The sequence below is a fragment of the Scyliorhinus torazame genome, chromosome 3, assembly GCF_047496885.1.
Source record: "Scyliorhinus torazame isolate Kashiwa2021f chromosome 3, sScyTor2.1, whole genome shotgun sequence".
Taxonomy (NCBI): Eukaryota; Metazoa; Chordata; class Chondrichthyes; order Carcharhiniformes; family Scyliorhinidae; genus Scyliorhinus; species Scyliorhinus torazame.
In genome coordinates this window covers 229,580,465-229,607,034 of record NC_092709.1, presented here as the reverse complement: position 1 = coordinate 229,607,034, position 26,570 = coordinate 229,580,465, and the positions used below count along the sequence as shown (strand labels likewise).

General features: G+C 48.4%; 1 protein-coding gene across 1 annotated transcript in view; it reads right to left on the bottom strand.

Annotated features, from left to right (window-relative positions):
• ercc8 (excision repair cross-complementation group 8) overlaps window positions 1-26,570 on the bottom strand; it is a 96,344-nt gene that overhangs the window by 18,941 nt on the left and 50,833 nt on the right. Inside the window, exons 9-11 of the mRNA XM_072496977.1 lie at window positions 10,022-10,146; window positions 8,249-8,446; window positions 5,910-5,996 (exon numbers count right to left, since the gene is read on the bottom strand). Coding sequence (XP_072353078.1) covers window positions 5,910-5,996; window positions 8,249-8,446; window positions 10,022-10,146 — 410 coding nt within the window. The remainder of the gene's footprint in view (window positions 1-5,909; window positions 5,997-8,248; window positions 8,447-10,021; window positions 10,147-26,570) is intronic.

The following is a 26,570-nucleotide window of genomic DNA, read 5'->3' as shown; positions in this document are numbered from 1 at the left end:
GGAGAACATGCAGACTCAGCACAGACAGTGACCCCGCAGGGAATCGAATCTGGCACCGACGATTAAGGTTGCTGGGACTGAGAAATTAACTAGATTGATATTTGCTTCACTTCTCCTTTTAATTCAAGAGTATTTTCAGATGCAGATCAGAGTAAAAGAGCAAGAAATAGCTGGGATTTATTTCAATTTGAAAATTTATGTAAGAAAAGATAGTTCTGTGTGGCACATGATTGGTAAGTGTAACTAGTCAGGTAAATGTGAAGAAATTGGATTACACAGCTCTGATTGGGGAGCTTGAAATAGCTTAGAAACAATGGCCAAATGGTCATCACCTACTCCAATGAGAACAAATTTTGGCTTACTGATTTTTCCCTTTGCTAACCTTGGTACAACAAGTCTAACTGTAACATTGCAACTGCTTCTCTGGCTGAGCAAATTTAGCAAACACTGACCCGACCATTTAGCTGAGAGCAGAATTAAGCAATCTTTTTACCCTGTAGGTCACCGAAAGAAATACCTCATTTTCTAAAACTGTTAATTGAACTTCATATGATTTGAATGAAAATAATATTTCAATATTTGTTCATTAAAACAGTTGCAGTCTCTTTCGGCACCACCCAAACATAATTCCCTGACTGATGCGGGCACTCTAATTCAAACATATTGATGAAAGGAAATGTAGCAATAATGATAGAAACAAAGAGTTAAAGTTCCCCAAAGTGGAGAAGGCTTGGAAGCCACGATCCATAGATGCCCATGCTTGGTCATCTTTTGTTCTCTATATACCTATGATCTGGACTAGGGTGTATGGAACACAATCTCCAAATGTGCAAATGATACAGAAATACTAAGTTTAGCACACAGTGAGCAGGAATGAAAACAATTTAGGACAACATTAATAGGCTGGTAAATAGGGCATATAGATGACAGATGCAATTTAATGTGAATTTACTGCAGTTTAAGTCAGTAAACACCAAATGATAGAATGGAGAGACACTGAAGGACATGGATGAATTTAGACATGCAGATGTTCTAATACATAGAGGGAAAAATGGTTGCATAGCACCACTTCCTTGGGAACCACTGCAAACCTGTGCATTGCTACTTAAATTTCTTCACCATTACTCCTTGGAGGGTTTTCAGGCAGGTAAAGCCATAAAAGATGGCAACAGAATATCCCATTTTATACACTGCAGCAGTGGAAATTAGTGATACAGAACATTGGTTAGGCCCTTGTACCGCTTGCTCATTAGGTATGGCATACTTCAGAATACTCAGAAGTATATTCCTATTCTAAAGGAAAATAAGGGGAAGATCTATCATCTGTGGTTAACTAAAGAAGTTAAGGAAAGCATACATAGAACATACAGTGCAGAACCCAATAACCCCTCCTAACCTTTTTGGTTACTAAGGGCAATTTATCATGGCCAATCCACCTAACCTGCACGTCTTTGGACTGTGGGAGGACACCAGAGCACCCGGAGGAAACACACGCAGACACGGGAGAACATGCAGACTTCGCATAGACAGTGACCCAGAGGGGAATCGAACCTGGGACCCTGGTGCTGTGAAGCCACAGTGCTACCCACTTGTGCTACCGTGCTGCCCGACTGCACAAATACAGCTGCCAGAGTATCAACTGCACAAATACAACTGCCAGAATATCAAGAACAGCAGAAAATGACTACAAGGTTAATCAGGAGAGAAAATTAAGAGTATGAGAGGAAGCTAGCTGGAAATGTAAAAATGGATAAGAGTTTCTATTGGCATTTAAAAAAGAAACTAATAAATAAATAGATTGAGTCTCGGTTCTCTAAAGAGTGACAATGGGGAATTAAGAGGAAATAATAAGGAAATGGCAAATGAAATGAGAAAATATTTTGCTTATGTCTTCACTATAGAGGATACAAAAAACATTCCTGAAATATCTGTAAATCAAGAGGTAGAAGGGAGAGAGGAGTTGGTGGAATTACAATCACGAAGGAAGGTGTATATAGAATGTGCTGATGGGAGCCACAGGCTGGAAAGTCTCTGGTTCCTGTTGGACTTCAAACAAGGGTCTTAAAAGAGGGCAGCACGGTGGCGCAATTAGTTAGTACTGTTGTCTCACGCGCCGAGGTCCCAGGTTCAATCCCGGCTCTGGGTCACTGTCCGTGTGGAGTTTGCACATTCTCCCTGTGTTTGCATGGGTTTCGCCCCCCACAACCCAGAAAATGTGCAGTGTAGGTAGATTGGCCAAGCTAAATTGCCCCTTAATTGGAAACTCTAAATTTATTTTTTGTAAAAGAGGTGGCTAACGATGTAATAGTTGTGTTGGTGTTAATTTTCCAAACTTCGCGAGATTCAGACTGGACAGTAGCAAACATAACCCCATTATTGAAGGCAGGGAGGCAGAAAACAGGAAACATTTGGTCAGTTAGCTTAAGGGCTGTCATGGCAAAGGTGTTAGAATCAATCTTTAAGGAGGTTATAGCTGGAAACTTAAGGTAATCAAGAGGAGTTAGCACGGTTTTGTGAAAGGGAAATCATGTTTAACCAATTTATTGGAGTTCTTTGAAGGAGTAACATGTGCTGTGGATAAAGGATAGCTTGTAGATATACTGTACTTGGAATCCTAGATGGCATTTGACAAGGTACCACATCAAATGCTATTGCAGAAAATGATAGGTCATGGTGTAGGGGGTAACATATTAGCATGGACAGAAGATTAGTTTACTGACAGAAAACGGAGTGTGCATAAATGAGTATTTTCTGATTGGCAGGATGTGACGAGTGGAATCCCGCAGGAGTCTGTGCTGGGGCCTCAACTTTATACAATTTATTTCCATGACTCAAATGAAGGGAGCGAAGGCACGGTGGCTAAATTTGCAGATGAGACAAGGTTGTGAAGACGACAGAAGAAGGTTGCAGACAAATATAGATAGGTTGAGTGAGTGGACACAAATCTGAGAGATGGAGTATAATGTGGGAAAATGTGAAGTCGTTCACTTTGGCAGGAAGAATAAAGAAACTGTGGGCACGATTTAACAGAAAAGTTTCTAAGTGTAATTTCAGGCGGGTTGGGCTGGGAGTTTCTCCCTGGCTGTGAAGGCGAGTTCCCCACGATTATCTAACCACACATAGTCATTTTTCGGGCCCTGGGGAGTTTCTCTATGGGCTAGCCCACACTTAGAATTTTTTTCATCACTGGGGTGCTGAACCCACTGGCCAGACTGGCCCCTCAGAGATCGGCCACCATTTTAAAAGTGTGCCCCGATATCCAAGTCAGCTCGAGGTTCTCCTACAATCTCCACCCACGGGAAACGTCACCACCCATATACATGGGTATTACCCCACACTCCCCCAAGTGAGGACGCCCGACTATGGGATCGCTGAGAATTCACCTTTTCAGGCCTTTCCACGCTAAACCCCCTTACAGGACCCCTACCCTTCACCCCACTATCTTCCGGAGGCCCCTTCATACATGCCGACCTATTATACCCCCACCCCTCATCCCTCCTTTCATGGGCATGGCACTCCTGACCCTTGGCAGTGCCAACCGAGCATGCTGGCAGTGCTCCTGCCAGCATGGCACTTCCAAGGTGCCCTTGTGCCAGGGGGAGAGCCCGGGGCCACCCTGCCCTGTTCCTGACCATCTCAGGGCCTCCAAAGACCTGGGGGACCCCCAAGGTGCCGTGACACCTGGTCCACATGTGTGGATCAGTATGAATCGGCGCCACCGTGGCTTCTCACTGGGAAGCCAGTTAGTTCACGGGAGGCTGTTACATTGGGTTTCCATTTTGTTAATGAGATGGTGATTGCCTGTAAATAGCCTCAGTCAGCTTTGTGCTGCGTCTAGGCAGGATCCGGATCCCGCCAACGGGAATGGGCTGGTTAGATCGCAAACCGCTTGGCGCGGTTCCAGATTTGGGCCTCTCCCGCGATCTAACCAACCCACACAGATCTTCGCCGGGTGCAATGCATCCATTAAACCGCATGCAGAGTATTACTTAAATGGAGAACGGCTGCAGAAGTCCGAGGTGCAAAGGAGTCGAGGTGTTCTAGTACATGGGCCGCAAAACATTAGTTTGCACACACAGCAAGTAATTAAGAAGGCTAATGGAATGCTATCCTTTATTAAGAGAGGAATTGAACAGCAAGGATGTTATGCATCAGTTATCCATGGCATTTGTGAGACCATATCTTGCACACTGTGTGCAATTGTGGTATCCATATTTAACAAAGGAAGCGAATGCATTGAAGACAATTCAGAAATTTACTAGATTAATACCTGGAATGTGCGGGTTGTCTTATGAGGAAAGAGTGGACAGATTGGGCTTGTTTCCACTGTAGTTTAGAAAAGTGAATGGTGAATTGATTAAAGTATACAAGATCCTGAATGGTCTTGACAAAGTAGATGTGGAAAGGACGTTTCCTGTTCTGGGTGAGCCCAGAACCAGGGGGCACATTTTTGAAATGAGGGCTCATCCTTTTAGGACAGAGATGAGGAGAATTTTTTTCTCTCAGAGGGTTGCATGGGCGGCATGATAGCACAGTGGTTAGCACTGTTGCTTCACAGCGCCAGGGACCCGGGTTCGATTCCCGGCTTGGGTCACTATCTGTGCGCAGTCTGCACGCTCTCCCCGTGACTGCAAGGGCTTCCTCTGGGTGCTCAGGTTCCCTCCCATAAGTCCCGAAAGATCCACTTGGTGAATTGGATATTCTGAATTCTCCCTCAGTGTACCCGAACAGGCGCCGGACTGTGTGGCGACTAGGGGATTTTCATAGTAACCTCATTGCATGTAAGCCTATTTGTGACACTAATAAAGATTATTATTATTGTACGACTTTGGAAGTTCTCTGCCTCAGAAAGTGGTGGAGGTGGGGGTCATTGGATATGTTTAAGGTGGGGGTAGATAAGATTCTTGGTATACAAGGGAATCAAAGGTTATTGGGGGTAGATGGGAATGTAGAATTTGAAACACAAAAAAAATCAACCATGATCTTATTGAGAGGCGGAGCTGGTTCGAGGATAACCTACTTTTACTTCTATTTTGTATAGAAGGGATATTAAAGCCAAACAGAATGTACAAAATAGTGTTGCCAAGGAGAAAGAGAGGAAACTATAGTCCTAAGGAGATAGTGGGACTATTTCCACCGGAACCTTGAATAGATTTTACAAATATTTCTCAATATTATTAAGTCTATTTTCTTCAGTTATTTAAAAAGTAAATTTAGAGTACCCAATTATTATTATTTTTCCAATTAAGGGGCAATCTAGTGTGGCCAATCCACCTAACCTGCACATCTTTGGGTTGTGAGGGTGAAACCCACGCAGACACGGGGAGAATGCGCAAACTCCACACGGACAGTGACCCAGGGCCGGGATTCGAACCTGGGTCCTCAGCGCAGTAGTCACACTGCTAACCACTGCGCCAAATGCCACCCTTATTTTCTTCAGCTGAGGAATCAGTGATGAGGGGATTCATCAAATCAGAATTGTCACAAAGCGGCTGAAGAGAGATTTTAAAAGTAATATCGTAATATGGAGCATGGAATAGTTGATACAGAGACTATTGCATCTTTTGAGAAAATTGGGTAAATATTTGAAATATTTTGGGAGAGAGTACGGCAATGGAATTTAATTTGAATTGGTCCAGAATAGGGAGACCACAGATGTAGGGTGGCATTCTCCATCCCGCCAGCCGGCCAATGGGGTTTCCCATTGTGGGCAGCCCTATGCCGTCAGGAAATCCCCGGGTGTGGGTGCACTGCCGGCGCAACGGAGAATCTGCCAGCGGAGAATCCAGCCCGTGATTACAGAAATGCATCTTTCTGTGATTTGATGGTAGAGATATTAAAATGCCATATATAGAGCGGCAGTTATATTTTATAGAAGTAAAATATGCTGTATAATTTTTTTCTCTTACCCCCTTAGGTTCATTTTCTGCACCTGTTCGACCAAGATCTGGAATCCATGCTAAAATGTTAACATCACTGCCACCGCTATAAAGTTCCTGCAAAGAGAAAATTATATTTAAAACACATTTCTGCATGTGTTGACAGACCAGCTCTTAATACAGCTGGCTTTCAATGAGTGATAAAATTCCCAATTCCCTCCTAACAGAAGGCATTTTATGAAGGGAAAAAAGTAAACTGAGCAACAACTTAAATTCAAAGTTCTTGATTCTTCATCTTTGCTCCATGCACAAAATAACTGGAATTTCAACAACTTATATTTATATAGCACCTTTAATATAATAAAATGATCAAAGGCAGTTTCTCGGAGCATCATAAAACAAAAATGAAACTGTGCCATATAAGGAGATATTCGGTCAAATCACCAAAACTTGGTTAAAGCGGTAGGTTTTAAGGAGTGTGTTTAAAGAGGAAAGCAAGTTGGAGAGGTGTAGGGAGAGAATTCTTTAGCTTAAGGTCTTGGCATGGCTACCAATGGTGGATGCTCAAGAATCCAGAATTATATGAGCACAGGTATCTCGGAGGGGTGTAGGCTTGGAGGGGATTTGAGAAAAGGAGGGGTGAGGCCATGGAGGGATTGGAAAACAAGGGTAAGAATGTTAAAATCAAGACATTGCCTGTCTGGTTGCCAGTGGAAGTCGGCAAGAACAAGGATGATGTGGAATTGGACTTGATGCAGGCTAAAACATGGGCAACTGAGTTTTCGATGACCTCAAGTTTACAGATGGGAGAATTTGGGAGATCAGCCAGGAGTGTGCTGGGATGGTCAAGTCTGGACACACCCAGGATGGCAGCACGGTGGCACAGTGGTTAGCACTGCTGCCTCAGCGCTGACGACCCAGGTTTGATCCCGGCCCTTGGGTCACTGCCCGTGTGGAGTTTGCACATTCTCCCAGTGTTTGTGTGGGTTTAGCCCTCACAACCCAAAGATGTGCAGGGTTAGTGGATTGGCCACGCTAAATTGCCCCTTAATTAGAAAAAATGAATTGGGTACTCCAAATTTGAAAAAGAAAAAAAAAGTCTGGACACACCCAAGGCATGAATGCTGGTTTCAGTAGCAGATGAGCTGAAACAGGGTGAGGTTGGGCAATGTTAGAGCTGGATGTAGGCGGTCTTGATAGTGCAAATATGTGGTTGGAACCTAATCTCAGAGTCCAGTAAGATACTAAGATTGCAAACAGACTGGCTTAGTATGAAATGGTGTTGAGGAAATTGATGGGATTGAAGGCTGATTAATCCCCAGGGCCTGGTAATCTACATCTCAAGAATACTCAAGGGAGTGGCACTAGAAATAGTGGATGGCCTCCTCTTGCTCCTAATTTCTATGTATCTATGTCTCAGAATCTTGCCAGTTGGAGGAATGGAGTTGTCAGCTAAGGAATGGAATTTGGAGCAGGATCAAAAACAATGGCGTCAATCTTCCAATACTTATTTGGAGGAAATTTCTACTCATCCAGGACTGGATGGTCAGATGAGCAGTCCGATAATTCAGCGCCAGTGATGAAGTTGAGAGATGTGCTGGAGAGGTACAGCTGGATGTTGCCAGCATACATAATAACCCTGTGTCTTTGGATGTTGTCGCCAAGGAGCAGCATGTAGATACGAGGGGGCACCAGAGGTAACAGTGCTGGAGGGGAAGCAAAGCTATTGCAGTGAAGCTCTGGCTATGATTAGGTAGATAGGTTGAGAGCAGCCTCAGCCAGCTAGATAATGGTGAAGTGTTGAAGGAAGATGGGGTGATCAACTGTGTCAAAGACTGCAGACAGATTGAGAATGTTAAGGAGAAATAGTTTAACTTTGTTACAGTCACATACGATGGCACTTGTGACTTTGATAAGAGCCATTTCCGTAATATAGCAGCAAACCTGACTGGAAGGATTCAAACATGGAGTTCCACAAAGAAGGAAATGGATTTGGGAAGCAAGAACTCATTTGGAGAGGAAAGGGGGGCAGTTTGCAGGGACGATGGATGGGGTTAAGATTGGATTGTTGAAGAAAGGGGTGACAACAGCAGATTTAGAGAAAAGGGGGACAACACGTGAAGGGAGAGGACCATTAATGCTTTTGGCTATAATGGAAGCCAGAAGGGGAAGTTGGGTGATCAGCAGTGTCATGGAAATAAGATCGAAGGAACAGGAAGCGGGTCTCAATAATCTCGAATGGGTTGGAAACAAAACCTCCACATAAATGAAAAATGTGGAGACTTAAGTTAGACATTTCTGGAAATATTAGCAATATATCTGTCATTGCATGATTGAAGTTTAATTTCAGTGGTTAGTAGTTTACTTACTTGGAAGTCAGACTGGAACGTGCAGCAGTTTACATAATTATAATGTCCCCTGAGTTCAGTCAGCAGCTGTCCAGAGTAGATGTCATACATGGCAATACAACTATCAACAGGAACAAAGGCAAAATCTGCACTGCAGCCACTGGACACTGTAAACTTGAGACCTTTTCGGCTTTCATTAGACACTCTTCCGTAATTTACCTGCAAGTGTCAAATCAATGTAATTAAGTCTTAGTTTTCAACTCTCTTTGTTTATATAACTTCGCTATTTTCATTATCCTGATCAGACTAAGTCACAGATTTACTGGCGAATACAGTGCTAGATAAATAAAAAGCAAATTAATATAGATGCTGGAACACAGGTAATGAAACCAGAATATGCTGGGAACACTCACTTGGTCAAGCAGTGTCTCTGGAGCAGAAACAAGAGATTAACATGTCACGTCCATAACCTTCAGTCAGAATAGTGTTAAGAGAATGTTGGTACACTAACATAACATGATACTGGAAGTTCCCCTCCAAGCCAGACACCATCCTGACTTGGCAATATATCGTCGCTCCTTCACTGTCTCTTCCTCCCTAGCAGCACTATGGATGTTCCTGCACCATACGAACTGCAGCAGGAGAGACAGACTAGGTCTCAGGGTCACCAAGGAAGGAGTGGGTACCAGGCCTCAATTAAGGAGCTGTGTTTAACAAACAATCACCGTACATTCTTCTCTGGTGGTGCATACTCAATGCTGGTCTTGGCAGAATTCATACAAAAGTATGGGCCAGATTCAGCTTGGGTTCCCTCCCTTCCTGACCTTCTTTGAGGATAGGTGTTTGCAGAGGAAAGAAGTGGAAGGCATGGTGTGTGTTTCCAGCTCTCTGCAAGTTCATGCTCTCACACAAAAATGACCCAGAGACACCCGCAGAAACACACACACCTGGCCTCCAGCCGCTCCCGGGGCTCACCTTGCCTCCAACCGCTCCCGGGCCTCACCTGGCTTTCAGCCGCCCCCGGGCATAACGTGGCCTCCAGGCATAACCTGGCCTCCAGCCGCCCCCAGGCATAACCTGGCCTCCAGCCGCCCCCTGGCCTCACCTGGCCTCCAGCCGCTCCCAGGCATAAACTGGCCTTCTGCTGCCCCCAGGCATAACCAGGCCTCCAGCTGCCCCCGGGCATAACCTGGCCTCCAGCTGCCCCCGGGCATAACCTGGCCTCCAGCTGCCCCCGGGCATAACCTGGCCTCCTGCTGCCCCCGGGCATAACCTGGCCTCCTGCTGCCCCCGGGCATAACCTGGCCTCCAGCCGCCCCCAGGCCTCGGGCCTATCAAACTGAAATATGGGAGAGAATCAGTGATTGGACGTGCAGTTCCTTGCAGATCTTTCATTCAACTAACCCGTAGTTTGAACAGTGAGTCCATGGGCCGGATACAATGGCTTCGAGGCTGGGGGTTTCACAAGCCTGCTCTACACTCTGTGATTTCCTAATCATTTTTCACTTCATTTTTTCCAGTTGTACTTAAATGTCTGTTTATCCATCCGTCAATTTTGATAAACAGTACACATCAAAATATCATAGACTGTCTTTTTTTCCTTTCGGATGCTGGCTGATTTGCTGAGTATTTCCAGATTTTCTGCAACTCATAAATTGTAGTTTTCTTGTCATTTTAATGATAATTTGTAAACATTTATTATTAAATAAAACAGCAGATAATTGTGTTCTTTACTAATCAACCAACAGTATTTTTCTAGAACACTGAATTAAATTTCAACTAAAGTCTAAGTACCAGTGTATTGTGTCCCGTGGAACTATTCCAAAGTCTCATGCGATCGTCTGTGCCAATTGTTAAAAGGTGGAGTCCATCACTTGTAAAGCACAGACCATTAACACGTCCATTATGAGCAGTATTTGCTGTCAAGGAAGAAACAAAATAGGTTAAAATTCATTTATATTGTTATTTCACCAATGATTGATAATAGAAATGCTGGTACTCCTTAAATTCAGTGCTACTTCTTGAATATTAAGCTTTGATGAGTGTCAGAACAATTAACTGGTCTTTCCGCTGTTCAGATGCTGTTGGATTTACAGCACATTTCCAGAATTTTCCATTTTTACTTTGGATTTCTAGCATTTACAATAGCTTTTTCTTGTTTGCCGGAAGAAGTCACACACTTGATCCCTAGTTAATTGGCTGATCCCAATCAGAGGAGAAGTGAGATTGTTGAACTGGGTTCAGCATTTCAGAAGATAAAAAATATATAGGAATAGTCACATTACAAGAATTATCCAGATGCACTGCTGGAGAGGTTGTGTGTGGACATGGTTTAGGACAAGACTGGACTCTGCTATGATACCTCATGTGATTGAATAGATAAACAAGACTAAGTTCAAACATGAAATAAAGCAACTTGAAAAATAAGTAGGGTTTACTGTGGAACTCTTCCTCAGCAAGAATACTGGGGAAAAAAAGGGATCAGTAATTAATAAACTAATTATAAAGTATCAGCAAATATATGAACAGTAGTAGGATATTCAGCCCCTTGAGTCGGCTGAGTAGGGAGGGTTGGACCGGGCGGAAATCGGACTGGCGGAAATCGGACCGGCGGGAGGTTGTATGTGTGTGTGCGCTGTAGCCATGTAAAATGGCTAACTCCTGATTAGAATGGCCAAACCCCGATTTAAAATGGCGAATGGAAGAGGCTGATGGGAAAATCAGCCAACAGGACTCAAACAGACAGCTGCAGGTAAAACTGAGTATTCGCCTCTGGGGAAGCCAGACCGAATCAATACCTGCAGCCATCAACATAACAGCGCACCAGCCATCTGCATATAAAGTAGCAATCCCCGGGAACAATATACTACAAATTAGTAACACAAAGCCGACCCAGACTTTTCGGCGGCAGCAGGAGCTGACACAAAGAGAGGTAAAAGACCACCCCTCGATCAAGGAATCGCTCCAGCATTGGAGAATATCGAACCAAGTGATTGGGACCAAGTCCAATCACTTGGAACCAGGTACAAGGTCCGCCCCAAAAGGCGGGAAGCCCCTGGGGACTATAAGAATAGAGTCCAAGGTCAAATCGATCGCTGGCCCGCTTGCCCTCTTCTCTTCGTCTTCTCTTCGCACCCTTGGAGACCCTTCTGCTGAAAACGTAAGTCTTACTCCAACGCTCGCTACGAGATAGACACTCCTGACTGTCGACCTGCACCAGCTTTGAATCCCGCAGGCTCAGAACCCGTACGAAAGGCCATTCGTTTCCCTGACCTGGTGGACCATTTCCAAAGTTAAGTATTGGCCTGTTAGTTGTAGGAAGTAGCTTAGAAGTAGAATTAATGTACAAGTATTGATTGCTGTATATACTAAATGTGCGTTGATTTAACTCTTACTAAGCGCTGTATTGGATTATTGACCATTACTCGGACTTGAATCACGTGGCGGTATCAGAAAGATACCTGGCGACTCAAGAGCAAAGGTGACAGAATTAGAGCAATTAAACTAAGGCTAAAACGAGCAACATTTTGGCGACTCTGGTGGGACCCGATCTAGAAGTGGAAAACCACTCCGGGAGAACCCAAGAAATTTGAATTAGAAACCCAATTGGAAACAGAAAACCACAAGTGTTCAAGCAGTTCTGATCAATAGTCATAATTCGGAAGTGTGTGTATGCATGCGTAACTAACAGGGCTATAAGGTAAAACTGATAGATTTTTGTTGCGTCAAAACTGTCGGAAGTCTGTATTTTCGGAAAGTAGCGTAAGCTGTACCCGCATTTACAACACCGCCTTAGCCCCCTGTTCCAAATTTAGAAGAAGTAGTCGGATAGGAAAGATGGCCATGCTGGCAATGCAGCGCCTCATGAACCCTGAGGAATTTGCGGTCGCAGCGACCAGCAGCAGTAGAGTGGGACAGTGTCCCATTTGGGAGGAGGAAGTCCGGAAATATCTCAAGGGCAAAGGACGGCCCCTGTGGAATGATTTCTGCGATAATGACGAATCAGGTCCCGGAAGTATAGGGCATACTTGGTGGGAGAACCTGAGCGAGATACACAAAAAGAGCTTGGGAAACGCTCGCAAGCCGATGGCAATTGTGTCCTGTTTGGCACAATTGCGAGGCACAGAGGAGGTCGTCAAGACACTCCGCAAAGACGTTGAGGGCATACATCGGATGAGTAAAGTCGATGTGAGTGAAGTTGAGAAAGAGAATTTAGAATTAAGGAGGAAATTGGCAGCAAAGGATGGAAAGGTGGCTGATGCCAAACAGGGTCACCAGTCTTGTCTGGCACATTTAAGCAGTTTCCAGTCGCAGTATGCAAAAGCCTATCAGGACAAGCAACATGCAGTCCTGGTAAGAGAAGAGACAGAAAAACAGGTAGAAACGTTACAGAGACAGTGTAGCGATCTAAAAGCCGCATTAAGAGCACTCCATGCTGCCACCACAGAACAAAAACAGAGCACCTTAGATCACGCAAAGTGCCGGAAGCAGATTGCAGAGCTGCAATCACTGCTTTCTGTTCAGAAAGGTTTTCAGGAAACCTTTGGGGAAAAGTTAGACCAGGAAGACGGCCCTGATTGGGAAGAGTTACACGAAACAGCGCAGAGATATGTTCAGGGAACATGTGCGCAGGGAAAGCCCCAAAAGAGAAAAGCACCCCAACCCCCCACACAGCAGATAGTTCAGGCTCCAATGAACCCTGTAACCACCCACCACACAGCCACATCGGACGATGCGGAATATCTCTATTCCACCCCCTTAACAGTGACCCAATTACGGGACGCGTGCGAGAAGATCACACCGTTCCTCCCTGCCACAGACCCCCACCATTTCTTTGCCACAGTTAGACATCAGGCGAACATGTACGGCCTGGATGAGAGAGAGCATGTAAAGCTCATAGTTTAAGTTTAGATCCGTCGGTATCAGCAGCCCTTCCCGACCCACAGAATGTAGGAGGAGGCACGCTTGCAGAAATGCATACCGCGATCCTGGATGCGATCGGGTATAACCGGGGTGACCCCGTAGGTGGCCTCAATAAGTGCAGGCAGGAAAAGACAGAACACCCCACAGCGTTTGCTGGATGCCTGTGGATTCATTTCACAGCAGTTTTCGGTAATTTAGAACGCGCCCATTTGTCTCCAGACAACATGGCCAAATGGACCCGCACCCTTATCTCCCATGCCACAGATGCAGGACAGAAAGCCTGCACGAGTTATGATCCCTCAGAGGAGGCCCATAACGAGAAGTGGGTAGTTACAAGATTGTCCCGCGTTTGGGAGCAATCTGTTCAGAGCAAACCCACCGTTAGAAATAGCGAGGAAAAGCAGGCCGCCGCAGAGATGCAGGCAGTAAAAACAACACACCAGAACCCCGCATGGGTAAATGAGTGAAAGAACAGCCCCCCACCCAAGTCACTAGAGTGTCACAACTGCGGACAGTTGGACATTTCGCAAAAGAGTGCAATGCCCCTAAAAAGCCACAGAGATCCCAGCAGACGGGCACTCTGATTAAGAAAAAGACAGAGCCCATTCATAGCGTTAGCGCCGTTCGGATCAGATGGACTTGACCGGAACGGACTGACGGTGTATGGGCTCCCCCAGTTGGGTCTGCGACACCCTTTGGGATAGGTCCGGACGACCGGTAGTTGCAGCGTAAATTCGGGGACAGCCTGTCGAATTTCTCTGGGACACAGGAGGGTCCCGCACCACCATAAATTCCTCCACCCTATTTCAAAAGGACACGTGGCCCACTACAGCCACTGTCACCCTCAGCGGCTTTACAGGCCACTCACAGCAGGGACACATCACAGCCCCTGTAACCATTCAAATTGGTAACATTACCACCAAACACCCTGTGGTTTTAGTAGACCTGCCCCACACAGCAGTACACATTCTGGGAATTAATTTCATGAATTCCCACCACCTATCATTCGATCCAGTCAACCAGTGTGTTTGGAAGATGGCAAAATCCGCAAGAGCCCCCGCAACGCTCAACATAGGCGAATATATGAACAAAATTAGCGCCGTAGGCAAATTTTGGTTCAACCCGACCACGCTTAGTACGGCCAAGCAGGTTAGGGCAGTCCTGCAAAAGAACAGGGCAGCATTCGCGACCCACAAGCACGACTGTGGACGGATGACTGGCTCTGTACAAGTAACAGGACCTGACCCTAGACCCCAAAAACAGTACAGATTTCCCCAAGAGGCAGAGGGAGAAATCTCAAAAGTAATAGAGAGCATATTAGAGCAGGGCGTACTTAGATCAGTAGCCTCCACTAATAATGCCCCGATTTGGCCAGTGAGAAAGCCCGATGGATCATGGCGACTGACCATTGATTATCGGGAGTTCAACAAAGTCAACCCCGCAGCAGCCCCCACCGTAGCAACAAGTCCCGAGACCATGCTCAAGCAGGGACTCAATTCCCGCTACTTCACGGTTTTGGACATCAGTAATGGATTCTGGTCCATTCCGTTGGCAAAGGCGTGCCAGTACAAATTTGCCTTCACCTTTAAAGCACAGCAGTACACGTGGACATGCCTGCCACAAGGATTCCACAACTCCCCCTCCATTTTCCACCGACAGCTGGCAAATGGATTAGCAAAATTTTCTCTGCAGACAGACACCAAGGAAGAGCACATTGAGCTTCTGTCCGACCTCCTGGAACTATTACATTCAATTGGTTGTAAAGTCAACCCCAAAAAGGCCCAGATTTTGGAAGAAAAAGTGGTATATTTGGGAACAATTATCACGCACGGTAAACGCGAGATCGAGCACAAAAGGATTGACTCAATTGCTAAATTGCCCCTTCCCCAGAACGTTTCAGCCCTCCGGTCGTTTTTAGGACTGGTTGGCTACTGCCGAAACCACATTGACGGTTTCGCCAGCAAGGCAGCGCCCCTCTCAGACCTCCTAAAGAAGGGAGCCCCCTGGGAATGGCTTCCGCAGCATACGGATGCTGTGGACTCTTTAAAACAGGCACTCAGACTTCCGGGTGCGGCGATGACCAGCTGAGTCGCACGTTTCGGCAGCTCCCTGTGAAACGGACTTTTGGGCTCTTGATAGGAGCCCCAACGGCAATTTTGACGGCTAAAAACACTGTGCGGTAAACCAGAAGGGAATCCCCCCTGGATACAGATGGAAAAAGGAGGAGAGAGTGGCCAGATTGCAGTGGATCCTTTAGAACAGCGGCAAGGAAGGCAAGCAAAAACCAAGATGGCGTCGGAAGGTGGCAGTTTAACATGGGGCCCTGAACAACAAGAGTTCTTGAAATGCTGTGTGGAAGAGATCAAAAAGGAAATGAAGAAAGAGCTGTTGGCCCCGATACGACAGGCGATCGAAGGGCTAAAGGAGGAACAAAAGACCCAGGAGCGGGAGCTTCGGGTCGTGAAGGCAAAGGCAGCCGAGAATGAGGACGATATACAGGGTCTGGTGGTGAAGACGGAGACGCAGGAGGCACATCAGAAACGATGTGTGGAAAGGTTGGAGGCACTGGAAAACAACGCAAGGAGGAACAACCTGAGGATTCTTGGTCTTCCTGAAGGTGTGGAGGGAGCGGACGTCGGGGCATATGTGAGCACGATGCTGCACTCGTTAATGGGAGCGGAGGCCCCGGCGGGTCCGTTGGAAGTGGAGGGAGCATACCGAGTGATGGCGCGAGGACCGAGAGCAGGAGAAATTCCCAGAGCCATAGTGGTGAGATTCCTCCGTTTTAAGGATAGAGAAATGGTCCTTAGATGGGCGAAGAAAACTCGGAGCAGTAAATGGGAGAACGCGGTGATCCGCGTTTATCAAGACTGGAGTGCGGAGGTGGCCAGAAGGAGGGCGAGCTTTAATCGGGCCAAGGCGGTGCTTCATAAAAAGAAGATAAAATTTGGAATGCTGCAACCGGCAAGACTGTGGGTCACATATCGAGGGAGGCACCACTACTTTGAGACGGCGGATGAAGCGTGGACTTTTATTGTGGAAGAAAAACTGGAATGAGCGGGTTATTAAAAAGAACGTTCGAACAAAGTGGTGGGGCGAATGTGGGGGGCAAAGAGGGGTTTTATGTACTAATCCTGCGATGTGATTACTTTTCTCTCTCCCACAGGTGGTGATGGGGGGAGGAGGGGAGGTGGAGGAGATGGGGCGTTGGCCATTGGGGGCGGGGCCAAGGGAGAAGCGCGGGCTTGGTTCCCGCGCTATGATAATCATGGCGGGAATAGAGAAGCAGGAAGGAGGAGGCGTCGCACGATGCGAGCCGAGGTCACGGGGGGAAGCCGAGGTCAGCCAGAGTTTGCTGACTTCTGGGAGCAACATGGGGGGAGTAATTACGCCAGCGGGGGATCTAGCGGGGGGGGGGGGGGGGTGGGAGGGGGGAATTACTGGGTTGCTGCTGCTGGGGAGAGGGGGGAGCTGGTATGGGAGAGGATCGGCGGGGGGGCACCGCCTGGGGGAGATACAGCTGCGTGGGAACTGGGTGAGGTGCTGGAAAAAGGTGATGGCTAATCGACAAGGGGGGGGGGATAGGAAGCCCCCCAACTCGGCTGATCACGTGGAACGTGAGAGGGCTGAACGGGCCGATAAAGAGGGCACGGGTACTCGCACACCTTAAGAAACTTAAGGCAGATGTGGTTATGTTACAGGAAATGCACCTGAAACTGATAGACCAGGTTAGGCTACGCAAAGGATGGGTGGGGCAGGTGTTCCATTCGGGGCTAGATGCGAAAAACAGGGGGGTGGCTATATTAGTGGGGAAGCGGGTAATGTTCGAGGCAAAGACTATAGTGGCAGATACGTGATGGTGAGTGGCAAACTACAGGGGGAGACGGTGGTTTTGGTAAACTTATATGCCCCGAACTGGGATGATGCCAATTTTATGAGGCGGATGCTAGGACGCATTCCGGACCTAGAGATGGGAAAGCTGATAATGGGGGGAGATTTTAATACGGTGTTGGAATCAGGGCTGTATAGGTCGAAGTCCAGGACTGGAAGGAGGCCGGCAGCAGCCAAGGTGCTTAAAGATTTTATGGAGCAGATGGGAGGTGTAGACCCGTGGAGATTTAGCAGACCTAAGGAGTTCTCGTTTTTCTCCTATGTCCATAAAGTCTACTCGCGAATAGACTTTTTTGTGCTGGGTAGGGCATTGATCCCGAAGGTGAGGGGAACGGAGTATACGGCTATAGCCATTTCGGATCACGCTCCACACTGGGTGGACTTGGAGATAGGGGAGGAAACAGGAGGGCGCCCACCCTGGAGAATGGACATGGGACTAATGGCAGATGAGGGGGTGTGTCTAAGGGTGAGGGGGTGCATTGAAAAGTACTTGGAACTCAATGATAATGGGGAGGTCCAGGTGGGAGTGGTCTGGGAGGCGTTGAAGGCGGTGGTTAGAGGGGAGCTGATATCAATAAGGGCACATAAAGGGAAGCAGGAGGGTAAGGAACGGGAGCGGTTGCTGCAAGAACTTTTGAGGGTGGACAGACAATATGCGGAAGCACCGGAGGAGGGACTGTACAGGGAAAGGCAAAGGCTACATGTAGAATTTGACTTGCTGACTACAGGCACTGCAGAAGCACAATGGAGGAAGGCACAGGGTGTACAGTACGAATATGGGGAGAAGGCGAGCAGGTTGCTGGCACACCAATTGAGGAAAGGGGGAGCAGCGAGGGAAATAGGGGGAGTGAGGGATGAGGAAGGAGAGATGGAGCGGGGAGCGGAGAGAGTGAATGGAGTGTTCAAGACATTTTATAAAAAATTATATGAAGCTCAACCCCCGGATGGGAGGGAGAGAATGATGGGCTTCTTGGATCGGCTGGAATTTCCCAAGGTGGAAGAGCAGGAAAGGGTGGGACTGGGAGCACAGATCGAGGTAGAAGAAGTGGTGAAAGGAATTAGGAGCATGCAGGCGGGAAAGGCCCCGGGACCGGATGGATTCCCAGTCGAATTCTATAGAAAATATGTGGACTTGCTCGCCCCGGTACTGACGAGGACCTTTAATGAGGCAAAGGAAAGGGGACAACTGCCCCCGACTATGTCTGAAGCAACGATATCGCTTCTCTTAAAGAAGGAAAAGGACCCGCTACAATGCGGGTCCTATAGACCTATTTCCCTCCTAAATGTAGATGCCAAGGTCCTGGCCAAGGTAATGGCAATGAGAATAGAGGAATGTGTCCCGGGGGTGGTCCACGAGGACCAAACTGGGTTTGTGAAGGGGAGACAGCTGAACACGAATATACGGAGGTTGTTAGGGGTAATGATGATGGCCCCACCAGAGGGAGAAACGGAGATAGTAGTGGCGATGGATGCCGAGAAAGCATTTGATATAGAGTGGAGTGGGATTATTTGTGGGAGGTGTTGAGGAGATTTGGTTTTGGAGAGGGGTATGTTAGATGGGTGCAGCTGTTGTATAGGGCCCCAGTGGCGAGCGTGGTCACGAATGGACGGGGATCTGCATATTTTCGGCTCCATAGAGGGACAAGGCAGGGATGCCCTCTGTCCCCATTATTGTTTGCACTGGCGATTGAGCCCCTGGCGATAGCGTTGAGGGGTTCCAAGAAGTGGAGGGGAGTACTTAGGGGAGGAGAAGAGCACCGGGTATCTTTGTATGCGGACGATTTGCTACTATACGTGGCGGACCCGGCGGAGGGGATGCCAGAAATAATGCGGATACTTGGGGAGTTTGGGGATTTTTCAGGGTATAAATTGAACATGGGGAAAAGTGAGTTGTTTGTGGTGCATCCAGGGGAGCAGAGTAGAGAAATAGAGGACCTACCGTTGAGGAAGGTAACAAGAGACTTTCGTTACCTGGGGATCCAGATAGCTAAGAATTGGGGCACATTGCATAGGTTAAATTTAACGCGGTTGGTGGAACAGATGGAGGAGGATTTCAAGAGATGGGATATGGTATCCCTGTCAATGGCAGGGAGGGTGCAGGCGGTTAAGATGGTGGTCCTCCCGAGATTCCTCTTTGTGTTTCAGTGCCTCCCGGTGGTGATCACGAAGGCTTTTTTTAAAAGGATTGAAAAGAGCATCATGGGTTTTGTGGGGGCCGGGAAGACCCCGAGAGTGAGGAAGGGATTCTTACAGTGTAGCAGGGATAGGGGGGGGCTGGCACTACCGAGCCTAAGTGAGTATTATTGGGCCGCTAATATTTCAATGGTGAGTAAGTGGATGGGAGAGGAGGAGGGAGCGGCGTGGAAGAGATTAGAGAGGGCGTCCTGTAGGGGGACTAGCCTACAGGCTATGGTGACAGCCCCATTGCCGTTCTCACCGAGGAACTACACCACAAGCCCGGTGGTGGTGGCTACACTGAAGATTTGGGGACAGTGGAGACGGCATAGGGGAAAGACTGGAGCCTTGGGGGGGTCCCCGATAAGAAACAACCATAGGTTTGCCCCGGGGGGAATGGATGGGGGATATGGAATGTGGCAAAGAGCAGGAATAACGCAACTGAAAGATCTGTTTGTGGATGGGAAGTTCGCGAGTCTGGGAGCGCTGACCGAGAAATATGGGTTGCCCCAAGGGAATGCATTCAGGTATATGCAACTGAGGGCTTTTGCGAGGCAACAGGTGAGGGAATTCCCGCAGCTCCCGACACAAGAGGTGCAGGACAGAGTGATCTCAAAGACATGGGTGGGGGATGGTAAGGTGTCAGATATATATAGGGAAATGAGGGACGAAGGGGAGACTATGGTAGATGAACTAAAAGGGAAATGGGAAGAAGAGCTGGGGGAGGAGATCGAGGAGGGGCTGTGGGCAGATGCCCTAAGCAGGGTAAACTCGTCGTCCTCGTGTGCCAGGCTAAGCCTGATTCAGTTTAAGGTATTACACAGGGCACATATGACTGGAGCACGGCTCAGTAAATTTTTTGGGGTGGAGGATAGGTGTGCGAGGTGCTCGAGAAGCCCAGCGAATCATACCCATATGTTTTGGTCATGCCCGGCACTACAGAGGTTTTGGATGGGGGTGACAAAGGTGCTTTCAAAAGTAGTAGGAGTCCGGGTCGAACCAAGCTGGGGGTTGGCTATATTTGGGGTTGCACAAGAGCCGGGAGTGCAGGAGGCGAGAGAGGCCGATGTTTTGGCCTTTGCGTCCCTAGTAGCCCGGCGCAGGATATTGCTAATGTGGAAAGAAGCCAAGCCCCCGGGGGTGGAGACCTGGATAAGTGACATGGCGGGGTTTATAAAGCTAGAGCGGATTAAGTTCGTTCTAAGGGGGTCGGCTCAAGGGTTCACCAGGCGGTGGCAACCGTTCGTCGAATACCTCGCAGCAAGATAGACGGAATGGGAAAAAGAAGGCAGCAGCAGCAGCCCAGGATCGGGGGGGGGGGGGGGGGGAGAGAGAGAGAGAGGGGTGGGGGGGGGGGGGGGGGGGGGGGAGAGAAGGAGGAACCAGAAGGACTCTCAGGGTTGTTAATATATACTGTATAGTATGTATAGGTCGTTGCTACAGATAATTATATATTGGACTGTTAAATTATATTTTTGGAGAGTGTTACTTGTGACAAGGCAGTTGCCAATTAGGGCTAGTTTTCATTTTTGTTATTTATTATTTATTCATTTTTTTGTTTTTTTTTGTTTATAAAATAGGTCATTGTTATTTGTGTTGTTATAATATTGTGTAAAGGATGCACAATGTACTGTGTTGGTTGACCAAAAATTTTCAATAAAATATTTAATAAAAAAAAAAACAGGCACTCAAAGCAGCCCCCGCACTACAAGTTCCAGACCCGCTTTCCCCTTACGCCATAGAGGTAGCGACCACAGACCGCATCCTTTCAGCCGTGCTCCTCCAGGAACGGCATGACCAATTAAGACCCGTAGCTTACGCCTCCCGACTTTTAGATGCTGTGGAGCAGGGATTTTCAGCCTGTGAGAGGCACCTGCTCGCAGTTTTCTGGGCAGTCCAGTAATTTTCATATATTACCGGACTGAACCCCATCACAATTCTGACCGAACACCCCCCTACCCAACTTTTACTGGACGGACGACTCAAGGACGGTACAGTAAGCCAAATAAGAGCAGGCAGATGGACCCTTCTCTTGCAGGGACGGGACATCACTGTGAAAAGGACAAAGACACACACCTACTTAGCCGACAATTTACAGTACCCCGGAACCCCCCATGAATGTGATATTATCTCTCCACACCACAACACAGGCCCCTTTATCACTAAAACACCCCCCAGAAAGATAGATAATCCAACTCAGAGCCCACCGCACACGGACATGTGTGAGCCCATTAAGATTTATGTGGATGGATCTTCCACGGTCTTGGATGGGAAGCGCATAACAGGTTGCGGGATCTATGTCGAGGACGCGCAGGGACGCGCCCTCGAGGAAATATCGTTGAAACTACCTGGACACTTAGGCGCGCAGGCAGCAGAGCTTGCGGCCATTGCATATATAGTTGAGCACCCAGATTCCTTCCCCAGCCCAGCAGACATATACTCGGACAGCCTCTATGTCTGTAACAGCCTTACGGAATTTCTGCCCATGTGGGAAGCAAGAGAATTTGTTTCCGCAGATGGGAAAACCCTCCCCTCAGCCCCATTACTCAGCCATATTTTAGAAAAAGCCCAGAACAGGACTTTTGGGATCATAAAAGTCCGCAGCCACCATTGTTCCTCCCCCCCTGGAAATGTAAAAGCCAACGCACTGGCTAAGGCAGGTTCCAGACATGGGTATTTTTGGAAAACCCCCGAAAGCGTGCCAGTGAGTGCAGTTCAGGTCACACAGACTAGAATCGAGGAAATAGTAGAGGCCCAGAAGCAGGACACCAATCTCAAGGAGATTGGAAAGGGAAAGTATCCCACCTCCTACGAGAGGTTCAGAAATACACTGACCACACATGACGGTGTGGTGTTTTTAAAAAAATATATATTTTATTCAAATTTTTTGGCCAAACAAAACAATACAAAGGTTTTCCTTTTTGCAACAGTAAAACAGTATAAATAACAGTGGCCGTTTTTAACAAATAAATAAATAATATATAAACTAAATGGTAACTGCCATATCAAAAATAATAACTCTCCAAAAATAAAATCCAACAATCCAATATGCATAGCCTAATACAAATATCTATACAAAAACACCCCTGAGGACCCGCCCGGGCCACACCTATCCTCTACCCCGAAAAATTTACTGAGCCGTGCTCCAGTCATATGCGCCCTGTGTAAAACCTTGAATTGTATCAGGCTTAGCCTGGCGCATGAAGACGACGAGTTTACCCTACGTAGGGCATCAGCCCACAGCCCCTCCTCAATCTCTTCCCCCAGCTCTTCTTCCCATTTCCCCTTCAGCTCATTCACCATGATCTCCCCCTCGTCACTCATTTCCCTGTATATATCCGACACCCTACCATCCCCCACCCATGTCCGTGAAATCACTCTATCCTGAGCCTCCTGCGTCGGGAGCTGCGGGAATTCCCTCACCTGTTGCCTCGCAAAAGCCCTCAGTTGCATGTACCGAAATGCATTCCCTTGGGGCAACCCATATTTTTCCGTCAGCGCTCCCAGACTCGCAAACGTCCCGTCTACGAACAGATCTCTCAGTTGCACAACCCCAGCTCTTTGCCATGCTCCAAATCCCCCATCCATTCTCCCCGGGACAAACCTATGGTTATTTCTTATCGGGGACCGCACCGAGGCTCCCGTCCTTCCCCTATGTCGTCTCCACTGCCCCCAAATTTTTAGTGTTGCCACCACCACTGGACTTGTGGTGTATTTCTTCGGGGAGAACGACAACGGCGCCATCACCATTGCTTGTCGGCTGGTTCCTTTGCAGGACGCCATCTCCAATCTTCCACACCGCTCCCTCCCCTTCTCCCATCCACTTACACACCATTGAGATATTGGCGGCCCAGTAGTATTCACTTAGGCTCGGTAGTGCCAGCCCCACCCTATCCCTGCTACGCTGCAAGAACCCCCTCCTCACTCTCGGGGTCTTCCCGGCCCACACAAAACTCATGACACTTTTCTCAATTCTCTTGAAAAAAGCCTTTGTGACCATCACCGGAAGGCACTGAAACACAAAGAGGAATCTCGGGAGGACTACCATTTTGACCGCCTGCACCCTACCCACCAGTGACAGGGGCACCATGTCCCATCTCTTAAAATCCTCCTCCATCTGTTCCACCAATCTTGTTAAATTAAGCCGGTGTAAGGTTCCCCAACTGCTGGCTATCTGAATCCCTAAGTACCGGAAATCTCTTGTTACCTTCCTCAGCGGTAAGTCATCTATTCCCCTGCTCTGCTCCCCCGGATGCACCACAAACAACTCACTCTTACCCATATTCAATTTGTACCCCGAAAATTCCCCAAACTCCCTGAGTGTCAGCATTATCTCAGGCATCCCCTCCACTGGGTCCGCAACATACAGCAATAAATCATCTGCATACAAGGATACCCGGTGTTCTTCTCCTCCCCTGAGCACTCCCCTCCACTTCCTGGAGCCCCTCAGTGCTATGGCCAGGTGCTCAATCGCCAATGCAAACAGTAACGGAGACAGGGGACACCACTGCCTCGTCCCTCTATGAAGACGGAAGTAATCAGACCTCTGGCTGTTCGTGACCATGCTCGCCACCGGGGCCCTATACAGCAGCTGTACCCATCCGATATACCCTTCTCCAAAACCAAATCTCCTCAGCACCTCCCACAGATAATCCCACTCCACTCTATCGAATGCTTTCTCGGCGTCCATCGCCACCACTATCTCCGCCTCCCCCTCTGGTGGGGGCATCATCATTACCCCTAGCAACCTCCGTATGTTCGTATTCAGCTGTCTCCCCTTAACGAACCCAGTTTGATCCTCGTGGACCACCCCCGGGACACAGTCCTCTCTCCTCGTCGCCATCACCTTGGCCAGGAGCTTAGCATCTACATTTAAAAGGGAAATGGGCCTGTAGGACCCACACTGCAGCGGGTCTTTTTCCTTCTTCAAAAGGTGCGATATCGTTGCCTCCGACATAGTCGGGGGCAGCTGCCCCCTATCCCTAGCCTCATTAAAGGTTCTCGTCAAAAGCGGGGCCAGTAAGTCCATATACTTCTTCTAAAATTCCACCGGGAATCCGTCCGGTCCCGGGGCCTTCCCCGCCTGCATGCTCCCAATCCCTTTTACCACCTCCTCCATCTCAATCTGTGCTCCCAGTCCCGCCCTCTCCTGCTCCTCCACCTTAGGGAATTCCAGCTGATCCAAGAAACACATCATTCCCTCCTTCCGTTCCGGGGCTGAGCCTTATATAACCTCTCATAAAATGCCTTGAACACCCCGTTCACTCTCTCCGCTCCCCGTTCCATCTCTCCCTCCTCATCTCTCACCCCACCTATCTCCCTCGCTGCTCCCCTCTTCCTCAATTGGTGGGCCAGTAGCCGACTCGCCTTCTCTCCATACTCATACTGTACACCCTGTGCCCTCCTCCACTGTGCCTCTGCCTTACCCGTGGTCAGCAGGTCAAATTCCACATGTAGCCTTTGCCTTTCCCTGTACAGTCCCTCCTCCGGTGCCTCCGCATATTGCCTGTCCACCCTCAAAAGTTCTTTCACCAATCGCTCCCTTTCTTTACCCTCTTGCTTCCCTTTATGTGCCCTTTTGGATATCAGTTCCCCTCTAACCACCACTTTCAACGCCTCCCAGACCACTCCCACCTGAGCCTCTCCATTGTCATTAAGCTCCAAGTACCTTTCGATGCACCCCCTCACCCTTAAACATACCCCCTCATCCGCCAATAAGCCCATATCCATTCTCCAGAGTGGGTGCTGTTCTTTTTCCTCTCCTACCTCCAGGTCTACCCAATGTGGAGCGTGGTCCGAAATAGCTATGGCCGTATATTCCGTCCCTGTCAACTTCGGAATCAGCGCCCTTCCCAAGACAAAAAAGTCTATCCGTGAGTATACTTTGTGGACATGGGAGAAAAATGAGAACTCCTTACTCCTAGGCCTACTAAATCTCCAGGGGTCTACCCCTCCCATCTGCTCCATGAAGTCCTTGAGCACCCTGGCCGCTGCCGGTCTCCTCCCGGTCCTGGACCTCGATCTGTCCAGCCCTGGATCAAGCACTGTATTGAAGTCTCCCCCCATTACCAACTTTCCCGCTTCCAGGTCCGGGATACGTCCCAACATACGCCTCATAAAATTAGCATCATCCCAGTTCGGGGCATATACGTTCACCAGAACCACCGCCTCCCCCTGCAATCTGCCACTCACCATCACATATCTACCCCCACTATCTGCCACTATGGTCTTTGCCTCAAACAGTACCCGTTTTCCCACTAAGATAGCCACCCCCCCGTTCTTCGCATCCAAACCCGAATGAAACACCTGCCCCACCCATCCTTTACGTAGTCTGACCTGGTCTATCAGTTTCAGATGCGTCTCCTGCAACATAACCACATCTGCCTTTAATTTCTTTAGGTGTGCGAGTACCCGTGCCCTTTTAATCGGCCCGTTCAGCCCTCTCACGTTCCACGTGATCAGCCGGGTTGGGGGGCTCTTTACCCCCTTGTCGACTAGCCATCCCCGTTTTTAACCCAGCTCCTCACCCGGTTCCCACGTACCCGTGTATCCCCCCCAACGGCGCCCTCCCGCCTCGACCACCCCACCCCATAACAGCTCCCCCTTCTCCTTAGCAGCAGCAACCCAGTTAACCCCCCCCTCCGCTAGATCCCTTTCTAGCGTAGTTGCACCCCCCATGTTGCTCCCAGAAGTCAGCGAACTCTGGCTGACCTCGGCTTCCCCCCTTGTCCTCGGCCCCCACTGTGCGAGGCCCCCTCCTTCCTGCGTCCCTGTTCCCGCCATAATTACCATAGCGCGGGAACAAAGCCCGCGTTTCCCACTCGGCCCCGCCCCTAATGACCGGCGCCCACAGTGCCTCATACTCCCCCCGCACCCCCCCCCCCCCCCCAAACATGGGGAAGAGAGAAAAGTTACAGGATCGCAAGATTAACAAATTGAGAAATCATCCCCCCACCCCCCTTTTTCCTCACCCCACATAATCACCCCACCACTTTGTCCCAAAAGTTCTTTCTCTCGCCAGACTATTCCAGCTTCTCGTCCACAATGAATGTCCACGCCTCTTCTGCCTTCTCAAAGTAGTGGTGCTTCCCTTGGTGTGTGACCCACAATCTCGCCGGTTGTAACATTCCAAACTGGATCTTCTTTTTGTGAAGCACCGCCTTAGCCCGATTAAAACTTGCCCTCCTTCTCGCCACCTCCGCACTCCAACCTACAGCTCCGAGTTTTCTTCGCCCATCTGAGGAACGTCTCTCTGTCATTATAGCGGAGAAACCTCACCACTATAGCTCAAGGTATTTCTCCAGCCCTCGGTCTTCGCGCCAAAACTTGATAAGCTCCCTCCACTTCCAAAGGG